Source organism: Erpetoichthys calabaricus, chromosome 1, assembly GCF_900747795.2.
Source record: "Erpetoichthys calabaricus chromosome 1, fErpCal1.3, whole genome shotgun sequence".
Taxonomy (NCBI): Eukaryota; Metazoa; Chordata; class Cladistia; order Polypteriformes; family Polypteridae; genus Erpetoichthys; species Erpetoichthys calabaricus.
In genome coordinates this window covers 267,740,155-267,764,680 of record NC_041394.2, presented here as the reverse complement: position 1 = coordinate 267,764,680, position 24,526 = coordinate 267,740,155, and the positions used below count along the sequence as shown (strand labels likewise).

At 38.6% G+C, this 24,526-nt stretch overlaps 1 protein-coding gene across 2 annotated transcripts in view; it reads left to right on the top strand.

Annotated features, from left to right (window-relative positions):
* LOC114661724 (hepatocyte growth factor) overlaps positions 1-24,526 on the top strand; it is an 81,161-nt gene that overhangs the window by 2,436 nt on the left and 54,199 nt on the right. For both annotated transcript variants that reach the window (XR_007933672.1, XM_028814895.2), the window contains exons 2-4: positions 13,986-14,142; positions 18,845-18,957; positions 21,606-21,720. Coding sequence is in view for 1 of the 2 variants with exons in the window: in XM_028814895.2 (XP_028670728.1) it covers positions 13,986-14,142; positions 18,845-18,957; positions 21,606-21,720 (385 nt within the window). In the remaining variant the exon portion in view is untranslated. The remainder of the gene's footprint in view (positions 1-13,985; positions 14,143-18,844; positions 18,958-21,605; positions 21,721-24,526) is intronic.

The following is a 24,526-nucleotide window of genomic DNA, read 5'->3' as shown; positions in this document are numbered from 1 at the left end:
TGACTTAGATTAAGTGTTTTGAGAATGTTAGGTTGATATTGTAAGATCAAGTCTAAAGTTATTAGATTTATCATACTAGGCAAGTATGCAAACTGTAATGTATTATCTTTTATACTCAAGTTTAAATGATAATCTTATTAATTGATTATTGGGTAGAAATATAGAAAAGAGGGGAAAAACTACTGCATGTAGATGTCACAATAATACTGTAAGTATCGTTTAAACTAAACAGTATCATTAGCATATAGAAAAATGTGTAGTTAAAGTGTTTTTTTTTTTTTGTTTAATGTTGTATATATATATATATTGCATTACTCCACTGTATACCTGACTAGCATTACCCAGTGCTGCTCAGAGTTGGGGGCATCAATTACATTTCAGAACGAAACACAGCCTTGGTGCCTATAGGGAATCCATGCAGAAGTTCATGGAAGCAGGGTCAGTGCTGTGGATTTATATACCAGACAAATACAAGCAGGGGTACTCTGAGGTGCCAGAGGTGACGACACTGACTAAATCCTGGAACAACACATGGTCTCCCATCGTTCCCTGTACAAATCTGTGGAACATTTGGCAGAGAGGTACAGTGGTGTGGATTTATGATTTATTTAAGACAATCACACTCACAAATGTACATTCAGCTTTATATAATATATTAAGAAATGAAGTAAAACTACTTCAAACACAATGCAAGAGTCTATATTTGAATTACTTTGAAAAAAGTATTGCTAAAGGAAATTCGATTACTTAACATTGCTGACTTGGCGTTACTAAAAAAAACTGTAGACTAAGCTGGATCTGTCAACTGGATTTTAGTTATAAGCAAAATGGATTATGCAAACTAAAACCACAAACAACTGTACAGTTGTACTGCCATGCCAAGTAAAAATGATTTGTGGCTTCCTTTGTTTATCTGTGTTCATTTCCATCTCAGTTACTGTTTTAAATCCAGATTGCCACTCTTAATTTGACACCTGGCTTCTTGTTGTTTTTTTGTGTGACAGGTTCCTAAAGAGAAAATGTAACACCAGTTTCACGCTTTTTATCGTTGAAGCCAAATTAAACATGGCACTGTGACAGACATCATAGTCAAACTAACCTTGTTTTATTTATTTTTTTGTAATCTTATATCCTTATATATCAGTGTTTACTACCAAAGCATTGTTCCCTGTAGACTCTTGTGGCTTTCCAAATGTTTGGGCTTACGTTTGCAACAGCCTTTCCCAGTGTTTTGGTAAATGTAGCATTCAGTCTGCCTTCCCTGTCTGAATTCCTGTTAACAACTGGTGACAGATCTAGCTCACTGGGGGAAGGATTCCATAGCTGAGAGCTTGTTTCCTCACACTGCAAGCTGCACATCGGAGGTGCTGATGGTTTTACAATAAGGATTAGAGAAGTGGCTTCATTCATCATTATTCCTGTGGCTTGGTACAGTATGTCACATAGTGGCACACCTGTTTTCTGTGTGCTGGACTTCACCATTTAAAAGCATTTCCATTATGGCTGGTTTTTAGTTGTCATGGTCAAACCCTCATTACTGCTTCTTTCCCAAGGTCTTATTTGTTAAAATAGTATACATAGTTTGCAACAGCAGTTTGTGTCAAAAGCTCTACACAGAAAAAATGTTTCAAGCTAAATAGAATTATGTGGTATGAAATTAGCCAGTGGAAAATAATACCTGTAATTTGAGGCATTTTGTTTTCATCATTTGACCTTTTCAAACTGATGTCAATTTGCAAATTTTGTTGTATTATAAAATATCTGGAAAAATCCCAATGCAAATCCCTATGCGCTGTGTTTCTGGTTATGTTAAAAATCTCATTGAATTGCTGTACTTAATAGCTTATTTTTAGCTTCACAACTACTTTCCGGTCGTATATGCTCAGTAAAATGAGTAAGATATAAACAGTTTGCTGTCAACAACAGCATGCTTTGCTCAGGGGGATATTTGAATTATCAATAATGATAATGTCCAGTTCTAAGTTCAGAAACGAGCAACTGGCTGCACACAGTGTCTTTTGCGCTCACTGCTGGACAGTTACTGTTTTCACTGAAGCTTGCTGCTTGCAAAATGATTAAAAATAATATTTTTCTAATGTGCTGATCACCTGCACATTGACACTATTTTGTAATTTATATTTCTAATTAATTTAGCCCAATTTGAAAAGATCTGTTTTCACTAGTGATGTACGACTCAATCCTCCTTCAATCAAAATTGGCTGGTTTTTACTTGCTATTATGAAGTCGGAAATTGTCTTGTAATTGGCTGATCTGGCTGCTGGATTTGTGATGTACAGTATGTTATGATGGGAGCATGTGCGGTACCGGCAGAGTGCAGTAAGTGGATCTGCTGATGAAATTAACTGCTGTTTGGAAGTATTTGAAAATGACAGAATAGCTATCTGTGAAGTTTGTAATGATGATGTTCATCATCGTGGATTTAAAGCAGAAATGTTTGGTAAGACTAATTTGATTAGATTCTTGCGGGTGGGTACATCCCTCAGCTGAGCATGCCAGCTTTCAACAATGTAGGGAAAGCAGTAAAATCACTAAGGAACCAAATCTGTTTAGGCATCAAAAATGGCACTGTTTTGAAGAGAAGAAGAAGGGGTAGTGAAAAATCAAAGTGTATTACTAATAAGATCATGTAGTTCATTGTATTAAATAACCAAGAATTTTCTTTAGTAGAAGATCTGGGATTCCATAATTTAATTCAGCACTTGGATGCATGATATGCTTCACCAAGCTGCTGATTCTTTTTAGACATAGTGTTTCTTGAGATGTACATCTCCATGTACAAGACCCCCTTTAGAGGTAATGCAACCTCAATAAATTTTAGAAGTGACATCTGGAGCTCTGGTGTGAGCCCACTTTCGTCTTTGAGCTTGATCGCTCAATAGATGAACTCTGAGTTCCACTAAAATAAAGCTATTTTAGATGCAGAAGAACTTTCTTGCTCACTCATAGAAGTGTTCAGTGCTTGACGTGGGCCGGTAAGTACTCCACACTGGCACATCCCTACGAGTACTGTCAGGTAGTATTTGCAAACCAGCACCTGTCATGTTTATAACTGCACTTTGGGTATTTTAGTTGTAGGACACTTTCATGCACAGTGACAAACTCACTCTCACCAGGCCAGTTTTGAAGTGGTCTATCATCTTCACCTACAGTTAAGTTAAGAAAACTGAAAAAGTAAAAGTAATGTTTAGGAATTGCAAAGAGACCTGTGACTACTGTGGGATGAAACCCTTGCAGACCGTGCCTGGGGTGAGGTTTAAATTCATCTCTCAGCAGAGGAAGAGCTTGCACAAGAAAAAAAAAAGCATGGATATGCACTGTGGCTGCCTTGTTTGTCAAGGGTTGTGTGCTGCGATGACTTTAAGACTGTGCTTAGACTGTGCTTAAAAGACCTCGACAGCAAGGTTAAGAAGTTAATGAGAGAATGTTTACTGCTTTATCTGTGGCTTTGTGGATGGATCGTTGTAAATGTGGCTGAAATTAAGAGTGTATTTTTAAGAATGTGTAAGACTTTTTGTTTTTTATTGAGGTCTGGTAGTTAAGTGTTATTTCATTTGCTTCTGTACAATAAATACAAGTGGCATCAAAAGTGAATGAATGGCAGGATGCACATGTTCTCGTGGCAATTTAAGGTACTTTCTCAGACACAACTGAGTTTGAAGAAGACTTTCTTTATGGAAGTACAAAGCTGCAACTTAATATTTCATTTATTTCTGTATGCATATTATGAGGTGTGTGATACAAGTAATTTTTTCATTTATATAAATTTATACTTTTAAATGTCTATAGCATGCCAGGTTTTAAGTTATATTATCAAAAAGTTTAATTGCACTTAACTGAATCCTAATGTTTACAGGTTCTGATTGAATCGTTCATGTGACACCCTGAAGGAGCGTGGCAAAAAAATCAAAAATCGGTTTCAGAAAAGCTGCTTTATCATTAAAAATCTCGGTGATCAGAACCGGCCTCATAATTCTCCATTGGCGTATCTCTAGTTTTCACTTTGATGTTAAGGAGTCTTCTTTTATTGATCAGTGTAAAAATGTCCAAATTAAATTTATTGTGATTCAACGCTATACTACAATAAAATGTGAAAATTTCCAAAGTTGCTTTTTATAAATACTGTATATTAAGCATTTACACCAACTAATTCTATTAATTTTACAATTAAACTTGCATTGGCGTATTTCTGCCCTGTAATGCCTAATGCAGTATATTTATTTTGAGTTACATTGTTCTTAAAATAAATTAATGAGAGCAGAATTTAAGCTAAACACTGGATCATTCCACTTTAACTCTTTCAGGGCTGATGTCGACTTTTGTCAAAATTCAGGAGTGGAGGACAGTAATCCGCTGTAAACTACAACAAAATTCACCTTACGTTTTAGTCTGACTCTCTTTACTAGAAGGAAAGATACATAGTCTCGATGCATGCTTATTGAGCATGCATCGAGACATCGAGAGCCACTTTGGCAAGGACGGCCTAAAGCTTGTACGTAAGTATGAGCAAACAGCATGCAAGATGGCAGACTACAGGAACCATCTGAGATTCAGCCTCAGATGTAGACAGAGCGGGATCACTCCCAAAAGTCTACAGATGAAATCGTCAGTAAAAGGCCTGCGAGCTAACAAAATCCTCCAGAAGGCACAGAACGGTGAGACAAACTAATTTCACTATTGATGTTTTAAAATCTAAAGAGGAGCAGATCCACCAAAGACTTTCTTCACTTCTAGATGAGAAAACACTTCAACAGGTGCTTGAGTTCACCGGGAAGGCTCGTCTAGCACAGCATGAAAAGTCTAAAACCAGGCAAAAGAGGAAGTTTGATCTACTTGCTGTGCGCCACAAACACCAGCACACTATGGGGAGTGTCCTCCACAACCAGCAGAGAGAAGGATGCCAGACAGAAACTAAAGATGTGGACAAATGGGTGAAGAACTTGTCTGACAAACAACTCTCCCAAGCAGAGAAAAATGTCCTTTCTAAAGGATTAAATTTTGCGGTCACACCGAAACAAATCTTGCTAGTGGAACTGATTACAGCCACAGAATCTGCTATCAGAAACAACAACATTGCTGATTTGGAAGCAGAACAACTGCGGATAAAAGTTTCGGCATGTCTCAGCAATGCAAAACCCCCTGCATCCAATATCAGCATTGAGGAGAGGAAGGCCCTCACGGCACTCAGCAAATACAACAACATCATCATCCTTCCAGCGGACAAGGGGAGATGCACAGTTGTGCTAAACCAGACAGACTACCATGAGAAAATTTTGTCTCTGCTCAGTGACAAAAATACTTATGAGCCCTTAAAGCGAGATCCAGGTAGTGGTTACAAGAAAAAGGTGATAGATTGTCTTAAGCAGTTAGTTCAGGACATTGCTATTGACCGGACCACATACCACAGATTATACCCGGGGAAGCTACACCAAGTCTGTATGGTTTACCAAAAATACATAAACAGGGTGCACCTTTAAGACCCATTGTCTGCATGATCAATTCAGTCACGTATAACATCTCCAAGTTCCTGGCCGCTGTTCTTAACCCGGTGGTAGGCAGCTCAAAACACCACATTCAGAACACATTGGATTTCGTGCAGAAAGTGAGAGAGGTCATTATGGAGGCAGAAGAAACCTTGGTCTCTTTTGATGTTACATCTCTATTTACTTGTGTCCCAGTGACTGAAGCAGTGGAGGTAGTACGTAAGAGATTACAGAATGACCCCACTCTCAGTAAAAGAACCTCGCTCAACGCAGACCAAGTGTGCCTGCTTTTGGAACTGTGTCTTCAATCCACATATTTCATATACAAAAGCCAGTACTACAGGCAGAAGCACGGGTGTGCTATGGGTTCCCCGGTTTCACCTATAGTAGCCAATCTATATATGGAAGAAGTGGAAAAGAGGGCTCTATCATCCTATCCTGGAACACCACCGAGCCATTGGTTCAGATATGTGGATGACACCTGGGTGAAAATCAGATCTCAGGAGGTACCACAGTTCACAGACCACATCAACGGGGTGGACAAACACATCAAGTTCACTAGAGAGGATATGGAAAATAACAAGCTAGCCATCTTAGACTGTGAAATTTCCATCGTCAATGGGGGACATTTGAAAGTGGATGTGTATCGTAAACCCACACATACGGACCAGTATCTAAGGTTTGACTCTCACCATCCACTAGAGCACAAACTAGGTGTCATTAGGACTCTACAACACAGAGCTAACACCATTCCCACAGACTCAGAGGCCAGGGAAGCAGAAGAACACCACGTTAAAAAGGCCCTGAGTAAATGTGGATATCCCAGCTGGTCCTTTGTCAAAGCAGGGAAGACACCTAAAGAACGCTCCAAGCGATTCATGACAGAGGAAGGACATCCACTGCCTAAGCGAAAACCCTTAGTGATTCCGTATGTGTCAGGAGTATCGGAACAGCTGAGGCGCATTTTCTCGAAACACCGGGTCTCAGTGGCTTTCAAACCCCAAAACACGCTACGCCAAAGATTGGTCCATCCCAAGGATCGGGTCCCACGGCACAAACAGAGTAACATAGTTTACGCAGTTAAGTGCCAGGAGGAGTGCCGTGAATTGTACATCGGGGAAACCAAGCAGCCACTGGCTAAGCGCATGTCACAACACAGAAGAGCATCCTCGTCAGGCCAGGACTCCGCAGTCTATTTACATCTACAGGATAGTGGTCACTCCTTTAAAGATGAAGAGGTGCACATCCTGGACAGGGAGGAGCGCTGGTTTGAGAGAGGAATCAAGGAGGCCATTTACGTGAAAAAGGAACGACCATCTCTGAACAGAGGAGGGGGCCTAAGAGTACGTCTGTCGCCATCTTACAATGCTGTGATTGCAGCCATTCCTCAACCCTCTATGAATGGTTCACACGTCTACTAATCAGTGGACAATTTGCATATCACTGATCAACTGGCCCTTTGTCAATGGTGCTAGTCTCTGTGATTAAGCAAAGGAACTGTTTATAAGGTTGGGGAAACCTGCAGTCAATTGAGACTGAGGAAGAGACTTGGATAAGTCTCGAAATATTTCTCCCACTTAAAAACTTTGTCCAGATGAACAGAATCAAATTTCTAGGAAAGTTACATAGCTTTGTTGATTTAACCTTGATTCCCTACGCGTGTATAAGTAGCGAAGAGCAAACAACCTCTAAAATGGCACCAACATCTGGCGAGAGATCAAAGCACATGGACGTTTTACGTAATTTCGTTGAATAGGACTCTTACTTGTCGGACTCTGAATATGATGCAAGTGATCTGGAGATCAAAAACGAAAGTGAGGTATCAGCATCAACTGATTGGTCCCCAGCTGAACGTGGTGCTTAACACTTCTGTGTAGCTGATGCGCCTACAGCAGCGTTTGCCTGGGAGGACCACCACTTATGATGACAAGAGGTACAAACCAGATTGCATCCCACTGAGACTGTCACTGCCACCCACCTGCTGTGCAAAGACAGCCAGGCAGCTTGCCCACCGTGCATTCCTGCTGACCATCGAGGTGCACCCAACGCAGCTACTGCCGCCAAAGATGCTGAACTTGTGCCAACAGCAGCCACAGCACAGCAACAGACGTTTTATGTTGACTTATGTGTGAAACCATTGCTTTGTGTGCTTTTCAGAACACTGAGTTTTTTGGAAAAAATATTGAGCCCTCAAAGAGTTAAGCAGTGGTACATTTCAACAAAATGAAGCGTTCTCATATTGGTAACATTTTGAATTAAAGAGGGGCCAAGTTCACTGCAAACTGTATATTACTTTGCTGAAATGCAAAAATGACACATTTCTAATCCATTACTATACACTAATACACTAATCCAGCATGCTGCTTGCTAGGCCAGACTGTGGCAAGCCTACGGTATTGACAGAACTAGCAATGGAAAAAAACTCAATTTAGCAGTCCTAGGAAATCGCACAAAGGGTAATTACAATGGTAAAACAAGACATGTTAACAGTCCGTATTGTTGATGGCAAAGACTAAGAATTACCTTGAGCCTGGATATCACATTTAATCTATGGGCATTGTCACCAGCCTTTTGGGAAATATTTTATCAAGAAGACACAAGTTGAAAACCCAGCCAGCCACTGCCAATATGCTTGTACTTGCACGTTATTTTTGGATTGTGCTGACAAACAAGAATATCACAGTGGTGTGCCAATACATAGATAAATACTGACAATCGAATAGATAATGCTATAGACATAGCTTCCTGGCAAGGTTGTCAGCTGTATGCCTGGCTGGAAAACTAACTGTTGTAGTGTACACATGGAGAACAAAATACAGTACGACTCTCATAACCCTCAAAAATATTATGGTCACTAATCCACCTATCCTCATAACCTATCCCTTAGCAGCTTACTTGTTTTATACTCTATAACTCTCACTTAATAAAGGATATAACATGCATCTTAACCATATCAAGAGACCATTTGAGTGTATCCAAAACATTATTAATGTCAGAGGGAGTGTTCTCAGCTGCCAGACTAAGTTGGCTGTGTAGATGACTGACATCAGATCACATTGGTATCCTATTTCAAACATGTATAAATCTCATTTTAATCATATAAACAGACAGTTTGGAACATATTTTCACTCAATGTTAAAAAAAAATGAATTCTTTCAACCCTATTGTGTAAATACTTTATATTTTGTACTGGCAATGTATTCTTTGACAATTTTCTGAGTTAATAAGCAGAGCATCTCTTTTAATGAATAATAGGTATTAACTTATTAAAGTGGGTTAGCCATCAGTTGTGATCAATATTTGCATGCTTTGTTTCAGCTGTCATTATTTTTGTCTGAAACCAAGTGTCACTATAGCTTATAATTTGCCAAGAAGCTAACAAGCAAAGATTGTCTGGTGGTCACTTATTAGATTTGCATAGTAATGGAAACTTATTATCATTAAAGTCTTGCATGCTGCTCACTGTAGCTGTCATTTCATGATAGGTTCCATGAACCTTAACTGCATGATACACAGATCTAGACTTGCAGCAGATGAGTCATTTTAGTTTAGTTCTTTTTGAAGTCGTTTATAAAGTTAACCTTTATGCTTTTCAGGAATTTCCTTATGGTTTTCAGTTCATTTGGAGAGAAAAATGGGTTCTGTTAATGTTTTTGGTGTTTACTGTTGTGTGGATTAGTTGGCTTCTTTTAAAAAAAACAAAAAAAAACAAATTGTATATCGTGCACAATTTGTAATGGCATGTGCTTAAAACCCATAACATATATGTTGGTTTTAGAATGGTGCTAGAGGTTTTCTGACATTGGTTGACTTTGAGATAGCATGGTAGCAGGCTGTTTCATCTTGCTTGTTCACTGTTCCAAGAATCTGAGCTTGATTTGTGCTGTGGTCACTACCAACATGGGTTCTTTCTGGGTCTTCTAGTTTCCTGCTATATTCCAAAGATTGCATGTTAACTGGTCACTCAAAATTACCTCAGTATTCGTAGAAGAGTTCATGATTATGCTCTGTGGTATCTCATCCAGAGTTGGCTCCTGAATTGTGCCCACTGCTATAAGGTTGGCAGCAGCTGATAATACCCTGTACTTGAATTCAGTATTCTGGAACTGTAAGGCAGCGGTGCTAACCACTTCCCCACCATCTTTTTTTTTTTTAACATTATGGTTAAGAATATTTGGAAAATTAGTTGGTTGCATTTGCACTTATGCCAATAGCTGGATTAAATACAAAATTATTCATTCATCTACATAATTATTTAGCTAATAATAAATAGTACATTAATTTAATAATAATAGACAAATTACTTTCTCTACTTGCTTACTTGTATTAAAAAAAGAAAGAAAAAGAAACACTTGTTGAGAACATGTGCATCATTATAGCAGAATGGTGGCTTCACACTGCTGTTTCACAGCTCCAGCTTCCTAGTCTGGCTACTGGCTCTCTGCAAAGCATGCTTTTCCACGTCTCTGTGGGTATCTCCTTGAGTACTCGGGCTATCTCCCATATTACAAAGGTATGTGTTAGGTTAACTGGCAACTCTAAAATTGCTTAGTATGGGTGTACATTAGTGTTCTGTTGATGGAGTAGTATCTTGCCCAACGATCAGTTTCTTCCTTGCACTCAGTGCCTGAACTAAAAGAAAATGGGTGGCTTTTTCCAAGATAGAAATCCTATTCAATGTTTGTAGATTATACTTGATATAACTTGATGCCCTCTTATTTAGTGAATTTTTTTCTTGTAAGTCTTCTAATATCTTACAAGTCTAACAAAGGTTCAAGATAAGTTGGACCCTTGGTCTGCTTAGATACTAAGCCGAGAGCCTCTCTCTGAGTAGGTCTTGAAAGTGGGCAGAGTAACCATTTGCACTGATATAACTTGGCAGATGATTCCAAAATCCACCATCTTCATTTTAATAAGGAAACACGTCTTTACAGAGATCTTCCTTCTGCTTTTGTTGAGAGATGGTACCACTTGTGGCAGCACCAGCTGTCCAAACCAGACACAGACAGGTCTTTGCAACACATAAATTTTATTTTCAAGGGGAAACGCTTGTCTTTCATTCCCCCTACAACACAATACCATGAATGGCACCCAACACTTTTTCTTTTCTTGTTTTTCTTCCTCTCCTTTCCACCCCCACTCCTCCTCTGGCAAGCTTGTTCCCGACCCTGGCTCTCCTAGTGAAGTGAGGCGGCTCCCTTTATGCTGCACCTAGGAGCACTTCAGGTGGCTCATCAGCGGTATCTGGAAGTACTCCCAGGTGTGGTGGAAACCCAAAGTAGGTCTCGGCAGCTCCACCTGGTGGCCCCCAATGAACCCAACAGGGCTGCAGCAAACTCCAATTCCCAACGTGCCCTGCGGGAATCCATGAAGCTACAGCAACCCATGGGGGCTTCCCTCTAACACTTCGGGAGAGACAGTGTCCTTTTTCCCACATATCGGCCTCCCGGCTGGAAAAGGGCCACGGCCATCTGTCATACACCATTGAGCAACAAGAGAAATTTTGGTGAACTTGTAATGTTCGTGGCTTTCAGAAATTGTGGTCCTGATTAAGTCCAAGCCCATTTACAGTGTCCATAACATCCCCGGGGAAGTTTTCATATGTTATTGCTCTACAACATTGAATCACAGTATGTTTAAATTGGCTTTTTTGAAACTGATCTGTGGGGGTAAAAGCTGTTTAATGTCTAAGTGAAAACACATTTCTTGAAAGTGGTCTAAATTAATTACAAATCTAAAGCACAAAAGAAATAACATAAGTATTCACCCCCTTTAATATGACACACCTAAATCATCAGTGATGCAGCCAATTGGTTTTTAGAAGTCACCTAATTAGTTCAGTGAAGATCAGCTGTCTGTACACAAAAGGTTTCAATTACTTGTACTATAAATGCACCTCATCTTGGATGGTCTAACATGTGGTCAGTCAGTACCATGGCCTAACCTACGTAATGAAGACAAATATAACCCTCCAAGAAACTGTGGAAAGGTAACCAAAAAGGATAGATCAGGGGATGGAGACATGAAAATATCAAAGTCATTGAATATCTCCTTGGAGTACAGTTTAATTGGTCAAGAAATGGAAAGAATATGACACAGCTCTAAATCTGCCTAGAGCTGACCATCCAGAAAAACTGAGTGATTGTCCAAGAAGAAGGCCAGTGAGAGAGTCTACTACGAGACCTATAATAATTCTGAAGGAATTGTAAGCTACAGTGGATGTGCAGACCATATTGCCTGGAAAATTCCCTAGTAGCAGCTTTATAGAAGAATGGCAAGGTCAAAGCTACTGATAAAGAACACACATCTTGGCTAGAGTTTGCCAGAAGCCACATGGACTACTCTGAAATCAGCTGGAAGAAGGTTGTATGGTCTGATGAGGCCAAAATTGAGCTTTTTGGCCATCAGAATAAATACCATCTTTGTACACTACACATTATCAAACGCTCACATTTACTCATTGTTGGGCATTCCGATGACAGCATCTTGCTGTAGGGACTTTACTCTGCAACAGGCAATGGAAGGCTTGTGAGGGTAGAGGGTAAAATGAATGCAAGGAAATCTTGAAAGAAAAACCTGACGCAGACCTGCTGCTTGGTAGAAGATTTGATTTTCAGCAAGATTTTCAGTTTTACCCCAAGTTTAAAGCCAAAGTTCCATAGGAACATTTTAACAATAGCAATGTTAATGTCCAATAGTGGCCAAGTTAGAGTCTTGCTATCCAAATCCAATTGAGAGGATGTGGCAAGACTTGAAAAAGGCTGCTCACTCAAAATTCTCATGCAATCGGACAAAGCTTGAGCAGTTTTCACAAAGAAGAATGGGGAAAAATGCAGTGTCCAGATACATTGATCGAGACCTGTCTGTGCAGACTCAAGGTTGTCATGGTTGCCAAAGAGACATCTACAAAATGTTGACTTGAAGGGGACGAAAACATATGCGATTATTATTTTTTTTTTTTTGATGTATAATATGTGTAATTAATTTAGACCACTTTTCCGAGATCTTTTTCCACTTTGATATTAAAAATTCTTTTTCTGTTGATCAAAATTCAAAAAAGCGAAATTACTACTGTGCATATTCATCTTATGAGCTTTACTATTTCAACTTGGCAGATCATGCTTGATCTCCATACAAGAGCAATACGTTGGATAATTCTGTGGTAAAGAACGGCATTGCCCACTTTCCTTTGTTTTGGCTCACAAATATTTTCCTTAAGCTGTAGCTGCAAGGCCCTTCTTCACTGACACTTCAGCTAAATTCTAAATTTTCCTCATAGAGCCTCTCGCTAGAATGGGTTTCTTCTTATAAGACTGATGAATTACAGGCAAATGACATCCAGAGATGTCTTAGCAAGGCACCATTTGCTACACTTGGTTAGTGAACCGTAACTCCACCACTGGCCACTTTGATGGACAAAACTTTTCATTAATTATCAACCAAAAGGTTAGGTTTATATGCACCCAAGAAACCAACTGCAGAATGTCTGCTACATCTTTTATAACCCATTGTAAGCACTAACTGTGTTTCTTGCCCAGCCTTAACTTCTGCTCTGCAGCAAGAACACTGTTGCTTAGAGTGTGGCCATAACAAAGGGCACAGTGATCCCTTTTATACCAAAGAGAGGAAGACCATCCAAAAAATGGAGTTGGCTGTTGATGCTGCATTCAACCTTAAGTTACAGCAAGGTGCACCAGCAACAAAGACTGTGCATAAAGCAATGTGTTCGTCTTGCTGACAAAGGGAGCTGACTGATCACATACTGCTCCACAGATGTTGTTTTTATGCAAGCAAACTATAAGTCAAATGTGTGCCACACTCGCCACATAGAGGAGCTGGGCTGGATTTACAAATGAGCTGGGAAGAGACCAAAATGTAGTCACTGAGAAACTTTATAACTAAGTTAAGAATATTTTATCTAACTTGCTGAAAGACCAACACTGTGAAAAGAACATTTAAAAGCCGTTCATGAATGAATGAATGAATGATGTTTCCTTTTTTAGATAAGAACAATGGAAACAGAATAGTTTTTTTCCATTATTGTCATGTATGTATAAACTTGCATATCTTCATTTTCTATTATTCTTACGTTATGAATAAGTTGTATTGTTTTGTTTACTGAAGCAAGCATGTTCAAGTCATTTGTTGAAAAACAGTTTATCGCCATGTTATGCCAGCAAAGTGAAAGTCAGTAGATTTTCAACAGCGTATGAACTTCAGTTATAATCTGAAGAGATCTCTTTCTAGTTCTGGCATCCTGGGTGAAATGTAACACTGTTTTAAGAACTTTGTAGCAAGGCAAACTTTTACTTCTGTACTGATTATCTGGCTGCTAGTTACCTACGAATGAGCAAGTAAGCCATAGAGAGCGTAGTCTGAAACCCTGTGATCACAGAGTAACTGATATTTAAGTGTGATTCTATGAGCATACTCATTCATATTACTATAACAAAAATGATTCACAATAATAATTTTTTTTTGCAGAGAGCCTGAGGAGGAATGCTCTGCTTGATTATGAAAAGAGTGAAGGAGTCACCTTGAAGAGAGATGATAAATCACTTTTAATGAAAAGTAAGCAACTCAGTCTAGTGAAATGTGCCAGGAGATGCAATCGGAATAAGAGCTTGCCATTTGGTTGTAGGTGAGTAGTTGGTCAAGTACTACATATCCAGTAACTATGATATTTCACAGGATTCTTCCTTTGAAACTGAAATAGTATTGTTCCAGAATTGGTTTGCATTTTGAGTGATGCTCTATTACTACAGAACTGTATAAAATGTACCAGTTCTCTTTTCCCGAATTCTAGCATTAGTTTTAATAAGGTCTAATGCTCTATTTTAAAGAATCACAATATAATGTAACCAAATACTGTTTACTAATGAGATACTCAAATACTCATAAATCCTAAGAAATGGGCATAAAGAGGAACGAACCTGTTTAAATAAATAACATTTAAATAGTTGGGACTGTGTGTGGTGTAGCGGGTCCACAGCTCAAGTCAAAAAGGCCACTTTTTAAGTAAATAGTCGCGTACTCGCAGCTTAGAGAGGGGGCGTGGTAGTGTGGTGGGAGTGGTTCCCAGGTGAATTCGTGATGTGGGCGGTCCTCTCTTAAGTGCACAGGTGAGGAGTCGTCCGCCTCCATAATTGTTGCCAGGAACTGCTGATTGCCACACCTGGTCCATGTCACCGGATCATATAATAGAAGTGCAAGGTGGATGGGGGGGGGAGAGAAAAAAAGAATGTGAAGGGAGGTTAAGGTTGAAGATGATGGCAGGAAGCAGGATGGAGAAAGCCAGTGAGGGAGAACGAGCGAGTGCACGCAGGCTCGCGCTGATTGCAGGCAGCTCGGAGCGGCGAGCCTGAGTGGAGTGTTTGGCCGGCACCCAAGGGCCGACAGTAGTGGTCGCTCCTGCTGAGAGTCTTGTTTGGAGCAGGAGTGACCGGGAGAAGGCTGGCTTGCCACAGCAAAGGCAGTAGGAGTCGGGGACTTGGGTAGTGGAAGCCACAGCGTGAGCGTCCTGGTCGCTGGGGAGCCCAAGTCTTGGTCTAGGTGAGCAGAACTGGAGCCAGGGATCGGAAAGGCCACCAGACCAGTACGGTGTAGAAGGTCAGTTGCATGTAGGGTGACTCCCCTGGTGAATAGCCTGGATGGGAGACACAGGGAAGTCACCAGTAAAAGAAGGCACCGGGCTTTGTTTTAAAAGACTGCTTCCAGCCATTGTTTTAACCTCATTGTTTTTAAAGGATTTTTTCTAGTGTGTTTTTAACCTCCACAATTCACCAGTTTTTATGGATTATTTATTTATTGACTTTGATGCACTGCACTTTAATTTGGACACTTTGTTTTTGGTTTGTTGGATTTTTGGATTTTAAATAAAAGCACTTTTTGCACCATCCCCTTGCTTCATTGTTGTGCCTCACTGCCCAGCTTATCGGTGACATTACCAACGGTGTCGGGTTCAGAGCTCCCAGAAGAAAGATGGGAGCATGGAGCGGAACCCGCATCTTCACACTGTTGTGCAGTGGGCACTGCTGCTGCTTTGCTTCTGTCTCAGTGCTGCAAAATATTCAGTTGAATATAGGCCTGGTCCATGTCTACCTGGAGTTTGCATGTTCTTTCCATGTCTTTTGAGTTTTTTCCCCCATATCTCAAAGAAATGAGTTTTAACAGCAACACTGGCCCCATATGGCTGTATTGCTACTTGTGGACGTCCTAGTAATGAGTATAGTAGTAGTAGAAATAGTAATGGTATTATCACATGTCAGTGAGATTTTCACTATACTCTGTACAACATCTGACCAACTTGCAACACATTGCTACTGTCCAGCACCATGATAAGCAAGAATTATTAAAATACATAACTCAATTTTATTGAATAAAAAAAAAATCAATTTAAAGTGCCTCCTATGATGTTAAAGCATTGACTGATTCAGCAGTTACCTTATATTTGTTTTACTGAGAGGTGGGTGCTTCCAGGTCCACTGATTCACAAGTCCGCAAATATACTTGGACTCAAACAAAAGCTAGCACATCTCTGGAGATGTGGTGGTCAAGCCCACAGAGACTTAGGGAGGACATGTTGACTCCCCACAGAAAATGCCCAGATTCAAAATCCCTAAACTCTTTCTCATCCTCATCATTCATATATGCAGTATGTGTGTGTATATATATATATATATATATATATATATAATATATATATATATATATATATATATATACTGCATTCGTAGTCTGAGTCTCGACGACCTCAATTGTGTGGGTGGTTACCTACCAGGTAACGCTTGTGGTTGGTCTGCCATTTGGCAAACATCCGCCACGGGGCCCTCTTCAGCTGCGAGAAGTAGATCATGGAATGTTGCATAGTCTACTGTCAAATAAAGCAAAGAGTAACCATATATATATGAGTGAAAGGTATTTATTACTTAACCATACTTTAATACTCAACCCTATGATATACTCTGTTTATTTGGCTGCTGATATTTATATACATTTTTGTATGATACTGTTCATGCTTCTTCATTTCCCTTTACTCCTGATCAATACGCTGTGCTGGACCCAGTGGTAGATTTTTTTTCATTGTAGGGCTTGTGGAACAATATTTTCTTTGGCCTCTCTCCCCTGTAATCGTAATATTTAGCTATGTACCATTTGTCAAACACTAATGATTAGCCATGAATGCCAAGCCAAAATTAGGTTGTAAAATGGAAACAGCTAACATTTGCAACACCCTGTTCTCTTGTGGCATTTTGCTTATCCACAGTCCTCCATTTTTTAAGCAGTTTTTTCTAGCTGGTATGTGTATACTTCTTAAATGTCTCAGAGATCTCCTAATAGGGTAACATATTTATGTTTATGTTCAAATTTACTCTCCTGGGGAACTCTACAATTCTTTTGTATCTAGAAACCACCATGCTGTTGGTGGCAGGTGAGCATGTAAGAACTATCAAAACTTGAACTTGAACTTGAAAGTGGAATTTTATGGTGTAGATTTTATAACTGGCCCTAAGGTTAGTTTGCATCGCCTGGAGCCTTAGCCACCGGCTCATACTCCTGGATGGGCATCTTGTAGTACATTGCTGAGGACAGACTACATTGTGAGAAGAGGCAGACAACCGGATTTATGTGTGCATAAAGGTGCTAAATTTATTAACAATAGTGTCCTTGTGCAAAAGGCGCAATTAGAAAAATCATAATAAATAATTAAACACATTCATAAAAATGAAAGGTCAGCAAGTAGTCTAGCAATAAAAGCAAAAAATCGAATCCTATTAAAACTCTCAGGAGAAATGTCCCAACTGTCCTCTACAGAGTAGCAACCCATCTGGCATCTCCCTACAGCATTCAGTCTGTGAATGAGGCCTTGTCGCATCATCGCCACTCACCTGATGAATCTACTAATGACAAAATATTAGTCTCATCCACTCCATCATGCCAACTTTGCCAATATCTTTATAAGTCCAAGATCCCCCAACAGGTATTGTCATACCTTTCCATTACCATACTGGCAGCCTAGGCATCACCATTGTGCCTGAACTCCTGAGCTGTCGCACATCACACACCAGCTAGTTGTCCTTCCTGCTCCTAGAGTAGGGTCATCTCTGGTGTCCTGCAGCTTTCTGAAGGTAATTCCATCACTTTTACAATGCACATTTCTCCATCACCTCACTTTCGCTCATCTTCCTTCTCTCTTTTGGTTTCTCAGTTGATTGACATAATCCTTTTTATCTGTCCTGTTTCCTCTAATTTGTACATAGGTACAGTATGCCCTTTTAAAACCCAGCTGAGCTGTGCTTAATTATTTAATCAATCTGTAATATGTATGGTGGCGCTTATAGTGGCACTACTTGGCTTTCCATTACTCAATCAGTGCAACTGCCAGCTCCCCTAACTATCTTACCACCTTATTAAAAGAAATGTCAGCATTGGGACACAAAGTTTCACATAGTTCCAATATACCAAAATATAATGGTATATATAAACTTCTAACATTTCTCATTTATAGTGCATGCTTCTTGTTTGACAGCCAAGTTATATGGCTGCTGAAAACTGCAAAATCTAGTTTAGCACTGTCATTGAATTTCTACTGCTAGGAAAGAATACACCTTTTGGAACTTGTTCTCAACTAGTCAACATGTATTGGACCAGTGCTTGTCATATGCCAAAGAAAAGTGGTAGGCAACAGACCTTTGTCATTGCAGATGTCTCTCAAAGATAAAATCAAGTTTCTGGCAGGCTCTTGACTTTGACAGCACAAGAAAATGTTGCCACCAAGGAGCAAATCGTAATGGAAAACTGAAGAGAGATGGTGAATGGGCTAATTCTTCATGAACAACTAAATACAAGCAGAGTCTAGAGCTGACTCCAGAAATGATACATCACTGCATTCAGTATTCCAAGGAAGATCTCCTGCAAATGTGTTGAGGCTGGGAGAAAAATAAGAGTTTCATAAGTGGGAATGAAACTTGAATGCAACACTATGTGTTAGTGCAAACAACAATGAGAATACAAGAACAGTGACACTGTCATGCTAAAAATATCAAGGTCCAAGCCAGCGCCAGCAGGACTATATGCACAATTTCCTTTGATATTGATTGTCCATATTGATTTCATGCCCCAAAAAGCCCACATAAATGGTTAATATTACACTGATTTACTTTGAAAACATAATAACAGGTGTTCATGCTTATTATTTTGAAAATTTTAAAAAATGATTGGGTTTACTGGTATTTCCTTTAATATGTCAGGCTCCAAACCTTTTAATCACTTATTTACTGCATACTGCATCTTTAAAATTTTTATAATGTAATCTTTTTTTTTTTTTTTTCTTTTCCACCCAGGGCTTTCTTCTATGACAGAAAATTGAATCGATGCTCATGGCTTTCTTTTAACACCAAGACAGCAAGTGTTAGGAAAGTGGAAGACTTTTCATTTGATTTGTATGAAAAAAAAGGTAAATATATGCTGGTGACTACCTACTTTCAAAAAACATTGTGTTTTTTTCTGCTTGTTCAATTGTAAGAACAGTTAATTAATACTCAGCTTCTCATAAAATGCATTATGGGTTTACTCTGACAAAGATTTTCTTAGATGATTTACAGTAATTTTGATGGAGTTTTTCCAAATATGAAAAGAGATACAGATATGATCTCACCAAAACATTATCACTAAAATGATTTTCTCTTTCTACATGTTCATGTCTCATATGTCAGCACTGAGACTAATACAGAGTTACCTTCTTATTTTACAGTTGGATTTTGTGTTAAAGCTTCTTCAAAAGCTGACTTCAGTATTTCATGTAATATAAAGTAGTACCATACCATGCATTGCTGTAATCTTGCAGCATTACCTCATATCTTGGTAGAGGGTAGAGTTTCACATTCTGAAAACGTATACCCAAAGCAATTCTATTTTACGAGTGTGTCTGAATTTTTTTTTTGTGTTTTTGTGGATCACATTTATTTATTTATTTTTATCTGTCCAAGGTTACGTTTTTTTGACATTCAGAAGATTATTTGGTATCACTTTAGATTAGGCATCCCTAATTATGCTGTTGTTGCCATTTGATTACCTATATAATATCTAGGCATTGTTACCTTTTACTTTCAATGTTAAATTACACACTAAATAAAAGGTAACAACACCTAAATTAAGCACTCAATTGTAATTATTATTCCATAACTTATGTACATACATCCTTATAAAAACAGTTGAATAAAAATTACAATTGAGCACTGAATTATAATGTCACATTATATTACACAGTAAGTACAAGGTAATAACATCTAGTTACTATGTAAGTATACAGGTAATCACATGGTAAGTACAGTGTAATTAGGGATGCCAAAGTGATACAGATTATTTTTACTACTTTGTAGATGTTCTACTTATTCTGCTCATGTTTTTTTCCTTTTCAAGCTAGTTAAAGAACTTGCTCCTTTTCAGTTCTAACTCCCTTCCTTTTCTCCCAGTGAATCCTTTGTGTCTTCCCAACCAGTTCTTCCTGGCCAGAGTGAATCTTTTTATGCCACAATTGGAACTGATGCATCCCAGAAATGATGATTCTTTTACATGCTACTATGTCTTGATTGAGCTTTCTTTACTCTTATTAAAAAGAAAAGGGTAGGCTTTTCTTTGCTAACCCCTGAAACAAAGCCCATTGCACCCTGTGTTAGTTACAAAGTTTCACAAGATAATGTGCCTCATTCTCTATACAGTATGTGGCGTTGTCATCCAAGGTTCCGAGCATCTATGATATGTGAGTGAACCCTTTCAAATGCTAGAAATACATGCTATTCAGCAATATGATGTTGCCAGCATGAACCATTTATTGTATTTCTAGTTTTACAAAGTACATATTTGCAGTTAGTGGACTGAAGTGAAATCAAGTGTGAATTCTTTGTTATCCCAAAAAACTCTTCAATGAAATGCTACCCTTTATATAAAAAAAAAAGGTTACAGAAAGCAAAAGTGCTACAAGGTTGTGGTGTCAAAAATTTCAATTCATCGCCAAATATCGATTCTGAAATTTTGAAACTGTACAATGCATGTTTGCTCATAGTATCAGTTTTGTTCATATCAGAATTGTTTCATGCTCGCTAACTTCTTGACAGCAAGTTCAGACCCAAGGACTACAAGATGCACACATACACATAGAGCAGCAGCCCCGCATCCTATCGCTCACTATGCTGTTGTTCAAAATCAGCAGTGAAAAGTGCAGCCTTCAAATGGAAATGCCCCGTGCAATTCAGTGCCCCATTTCAATTCAGCTCAGGCATATTTAGGTATGGTTGTTCATTATCTCCTTGTGCTTGTGTACCTTTGCTCTTCATTTCGCTATTTAATTTAACATGTGCTGTGTTGGTGAAGTGCAGACAGGGCCACTTCCTCTGCTGTTTATTCCTGTAGCTTGCATTCCTAGTTTTCTTTAAAAGCTGACAGTATACTTTACTCACGAGGGTATAAAAAAATATCACTTTTTCAGAACGTGTTGTTTTATCTTCAACCTGAATGGTGTGCATGCTGTGTTCTACTTGGTCCCCTGCTCCTAAATTTTACTTGGGCAGTTATTATGTTGGGGTGTCAAGCAGAATTTTAAAACTCTTTAGGAAGGTTGTCATCGAAGAATTTTGGAAAGCGCTCCTCTAGGGCATCGTGATGTTTATAGAAGTGTGCACTACTTACATTTTACTAACTTGTGCATGCATGAGTGTTAGGTGAACATGTGCCCTATAATAAAAACATAAGCTTTTCATTACTGTAATGCCTGCATTATTATTCTTTTTTTGGTATTTACTGACTTTTTGAATGTATGACAATCTTTAAGGCTTTTTGAATAAGTGCATTCCCTCAAAGAATCTAGTTATCCTTTATATAGTTTAACTTTTTTTTTTTTTTTAAATAAGAAATTTTGAGTGCATCTTTCAAACCCCACACACCCCAACCCTACATCTGTAGTATCACATCAAATATTGGTACTTTTTGTAGTAATTGTAGCAAAGTTGTGAGTTTCATTATGGTGATAACTTTACTCATCATAGTATTTTTGTTTGTACTATACGATTTATGTGAAATGAAATTATTCATAACTTATTATTGCAGATTATATAAGAGAATGCATAGTTGGCAATGGTGCAAACTATAAAGGTTCACAGTCTGCCACAAAGACTGGTCTGAAATGCCAGGCATGGAGCTCTATGGTGCCACATGAACATAGGTAAGAGAAATGCTTTTTTTTTTTCTTTTTTCCTCTCAGCATAACGTTTGTTTAATATTATGCACGATTAAGCATGTTCTTGTTCTTTCATGCTTCAGTTAATGGCATGAATGAAAGCCAGATGTAAATGTCTGGCATACACAATACATCTTTTTAAAGGCTGAAACTGGAATAAAGTCATAAGGGCATATGTCTTGTTACCTTTATTATTAAACTACAAGGCCAGAAAAAGAGGATGTGTAGTTTACCCAAGATGTTTGATAAAATAAATTTTGTTTGTTAACATAATGTTAATTAACATATTTATCTGTATAAAGTGATGCCTATTAATATGCAGTATGCTAATTATTTTATGAGAATGTTGAAAGATACCAGTGCTGCCTTGACAGTATCTACTTTTTGTCCCGGCTATATTTGCACCTTGTTTTATATAAATGGAAATGAATATTTTTCATAAAATGCTAATAGAAAAATGCTTTAAATTTTTTTCCTACAAAACTGGTCTTCATTTCAAATTTATTTTGTGTTATTTGACGTGTTGTGTGTGTGTGTGGTGTTTTTTTTTTTGATCTTTAAAATAACAGATGCACATTTGAATGCTTGGAGTACAGACAGGTTAAGTGTTTTGCTCAGGGTCACATCAAAGCCAGCTGGGTGGTGTAAGAACATCAAATCTTGTAGTTTCAATTCCAACGCCCAGTCAGAAGGGTCTATTATGAAAACAACTACTGAAGCATTTCAGTGTTTGGACTTCTGAAAACTCCACAGAGCTGAATGACAGCAGAAATTGGCAAAATCCCTGCTGTGAACAAAAGTTGTTACTAAAATGGATTAGTTGCCTACCACCAAAGCTTTTGTTTGAATATGAGAGATCTTTTATTATTCATTATTGCAGCCGATTGTTTAAATGTATATACAGTTGGAATGTTGTTTGCTTGTTACTATATTGCAGATTCTAACAGTCAACATTTTCTTCCTCTGAACTTTGAGTCTACAGTTTAGAATTTCATACACAAGTAGTAACAAATGCTTTTAAACTGCTAATTTTCCATTTCTTTTTTCATATTCATATATATATATAATAATTCACTATTCTACATCTTAAGCAGCTAGTCAGAACTTTTCCCTTTTGACAGCCTGTATTAATATCCGAAATCATCTGTAGATGGCACGCTTTTTGTTTGAGTCTGACAACATTGAGATAAAGTTACCAGTTGTGTTTTTTAATTTTTGCACTCATGCTCTGTCCTTCTGATTAGGATATGAAGGCAATTAATGTAAGAGTTTGTTGAGAAGGGAATGGAGTTGGCAAAGATATATAACATTTTGAACAAACAAGAAATCTCTTTTCCTTGTCTTAATATGCTTATTGTTCTAGTTGGAGCACCACAGCTAATGCGTTGCTCTTTCCATCGTGGAGTCTGCTGTGGAAGAGTGTAGGAATGTAATAAAATGGTCACTTACAAAAATGAAACCACCTGCAAAACAAAATCGTTTTAGCTTTATGATTTGTGGGATATTACCTATCTTCCACTTTTCAGTCCTATTCATTTCATAGTGTCTATGAACTCTCTATCCTTTACCTCAATCTGTGGCATACAGTGGTGTGAAAAACTATTTGCCCCCTTCCTGATTTCTTATTCTTTTGCATGTTTGTCACACAAAATGTTTCTGATCATCAAACACATTTAACCATTAGTCAAATATAACACAAGTAAACACAAAATGCAGTTTGTAAATGGTGGTTTTTATTATTTAGGGAGAAAAAAAAAATCCAAACCTACATGGCCCTGTGTGAAAAAGTAATTGCCCCCTGAACCTAATAACTGGTTGGGCCACCCTTAGCAGCAATAACTGCAATCAAGCGTTTGCGATAACTTGCAATGAGTCTTTTACAGCGCTCTGGAGGAATTTTGGCCCACTCATCTTTGCAAAATTGTTGTAATTCAGCTTTATTTGAGGGTTTTCTAGCATGAACCGCCTTTTTAAGGTCATGCCATAGCATCTCAATTGGATTCAGGTCAGGACTTTGACTAGGCCACTCCAAAGTCTTCATTTTGTTTTTCTTCAGCCATTCAGAGGTGGATTTGCTGGTGTGTTTTGGGTCATTGTCCTGTTGCAGCACCCAAGATCGCTTCAGCTTGAGTTGACGAACAGATGGCCGGACATTCTCCTTCAGGATTTTTTGGTAGACAGTAGAATTCATGGTTCCATCTATCACAGCAAGCCTTCCAGGTCCTGAAGCAGCAAAACAACCCCAGACCATCACACTACCACCACCATATTTTACTGTTGGTATGATGTTCTTTTTCTGAAATGCTGTGTTCCTTTTACGCCAGATGTAACGGGACATTTGCCTTCCAAAAAGTTCAACTTTTGTCTCATCAGTCCACAAGGTATTTTCCCAAAAGTCTTGGCAATCATTGAGATGTTTCTTAGCAAAATTGAGACGAGCCCTAATGTTCTTTTTGCTTAACAGTGGTTTGCGTCTTGGACATCTGCCATGCAGGCCGTTTTTGCCCAGTCTCTTTCTTATGGTGGAGTCGTGAACACTGACCTTAATTGAGGCAAGTGAGGCCTGCAGTTCTTTAGATGTTGTCCTAGGGTCTTTTGTGACCTCTCGGATGAGTCGTCTCTGCGCTCTTGGGGTAATTTTGGTCGGCCGGCCACTCCTGGGAAGGTTCACCACTGTTCCATGTTTTTGCCATTTGTGGATAATGGCTCTCACTGTGGTTCGCTGGAGTCCCAAAGCTTTAGAAATGGCTTTATAACCTTTACCAGACTGATAGATCTCAATTACTTCTGT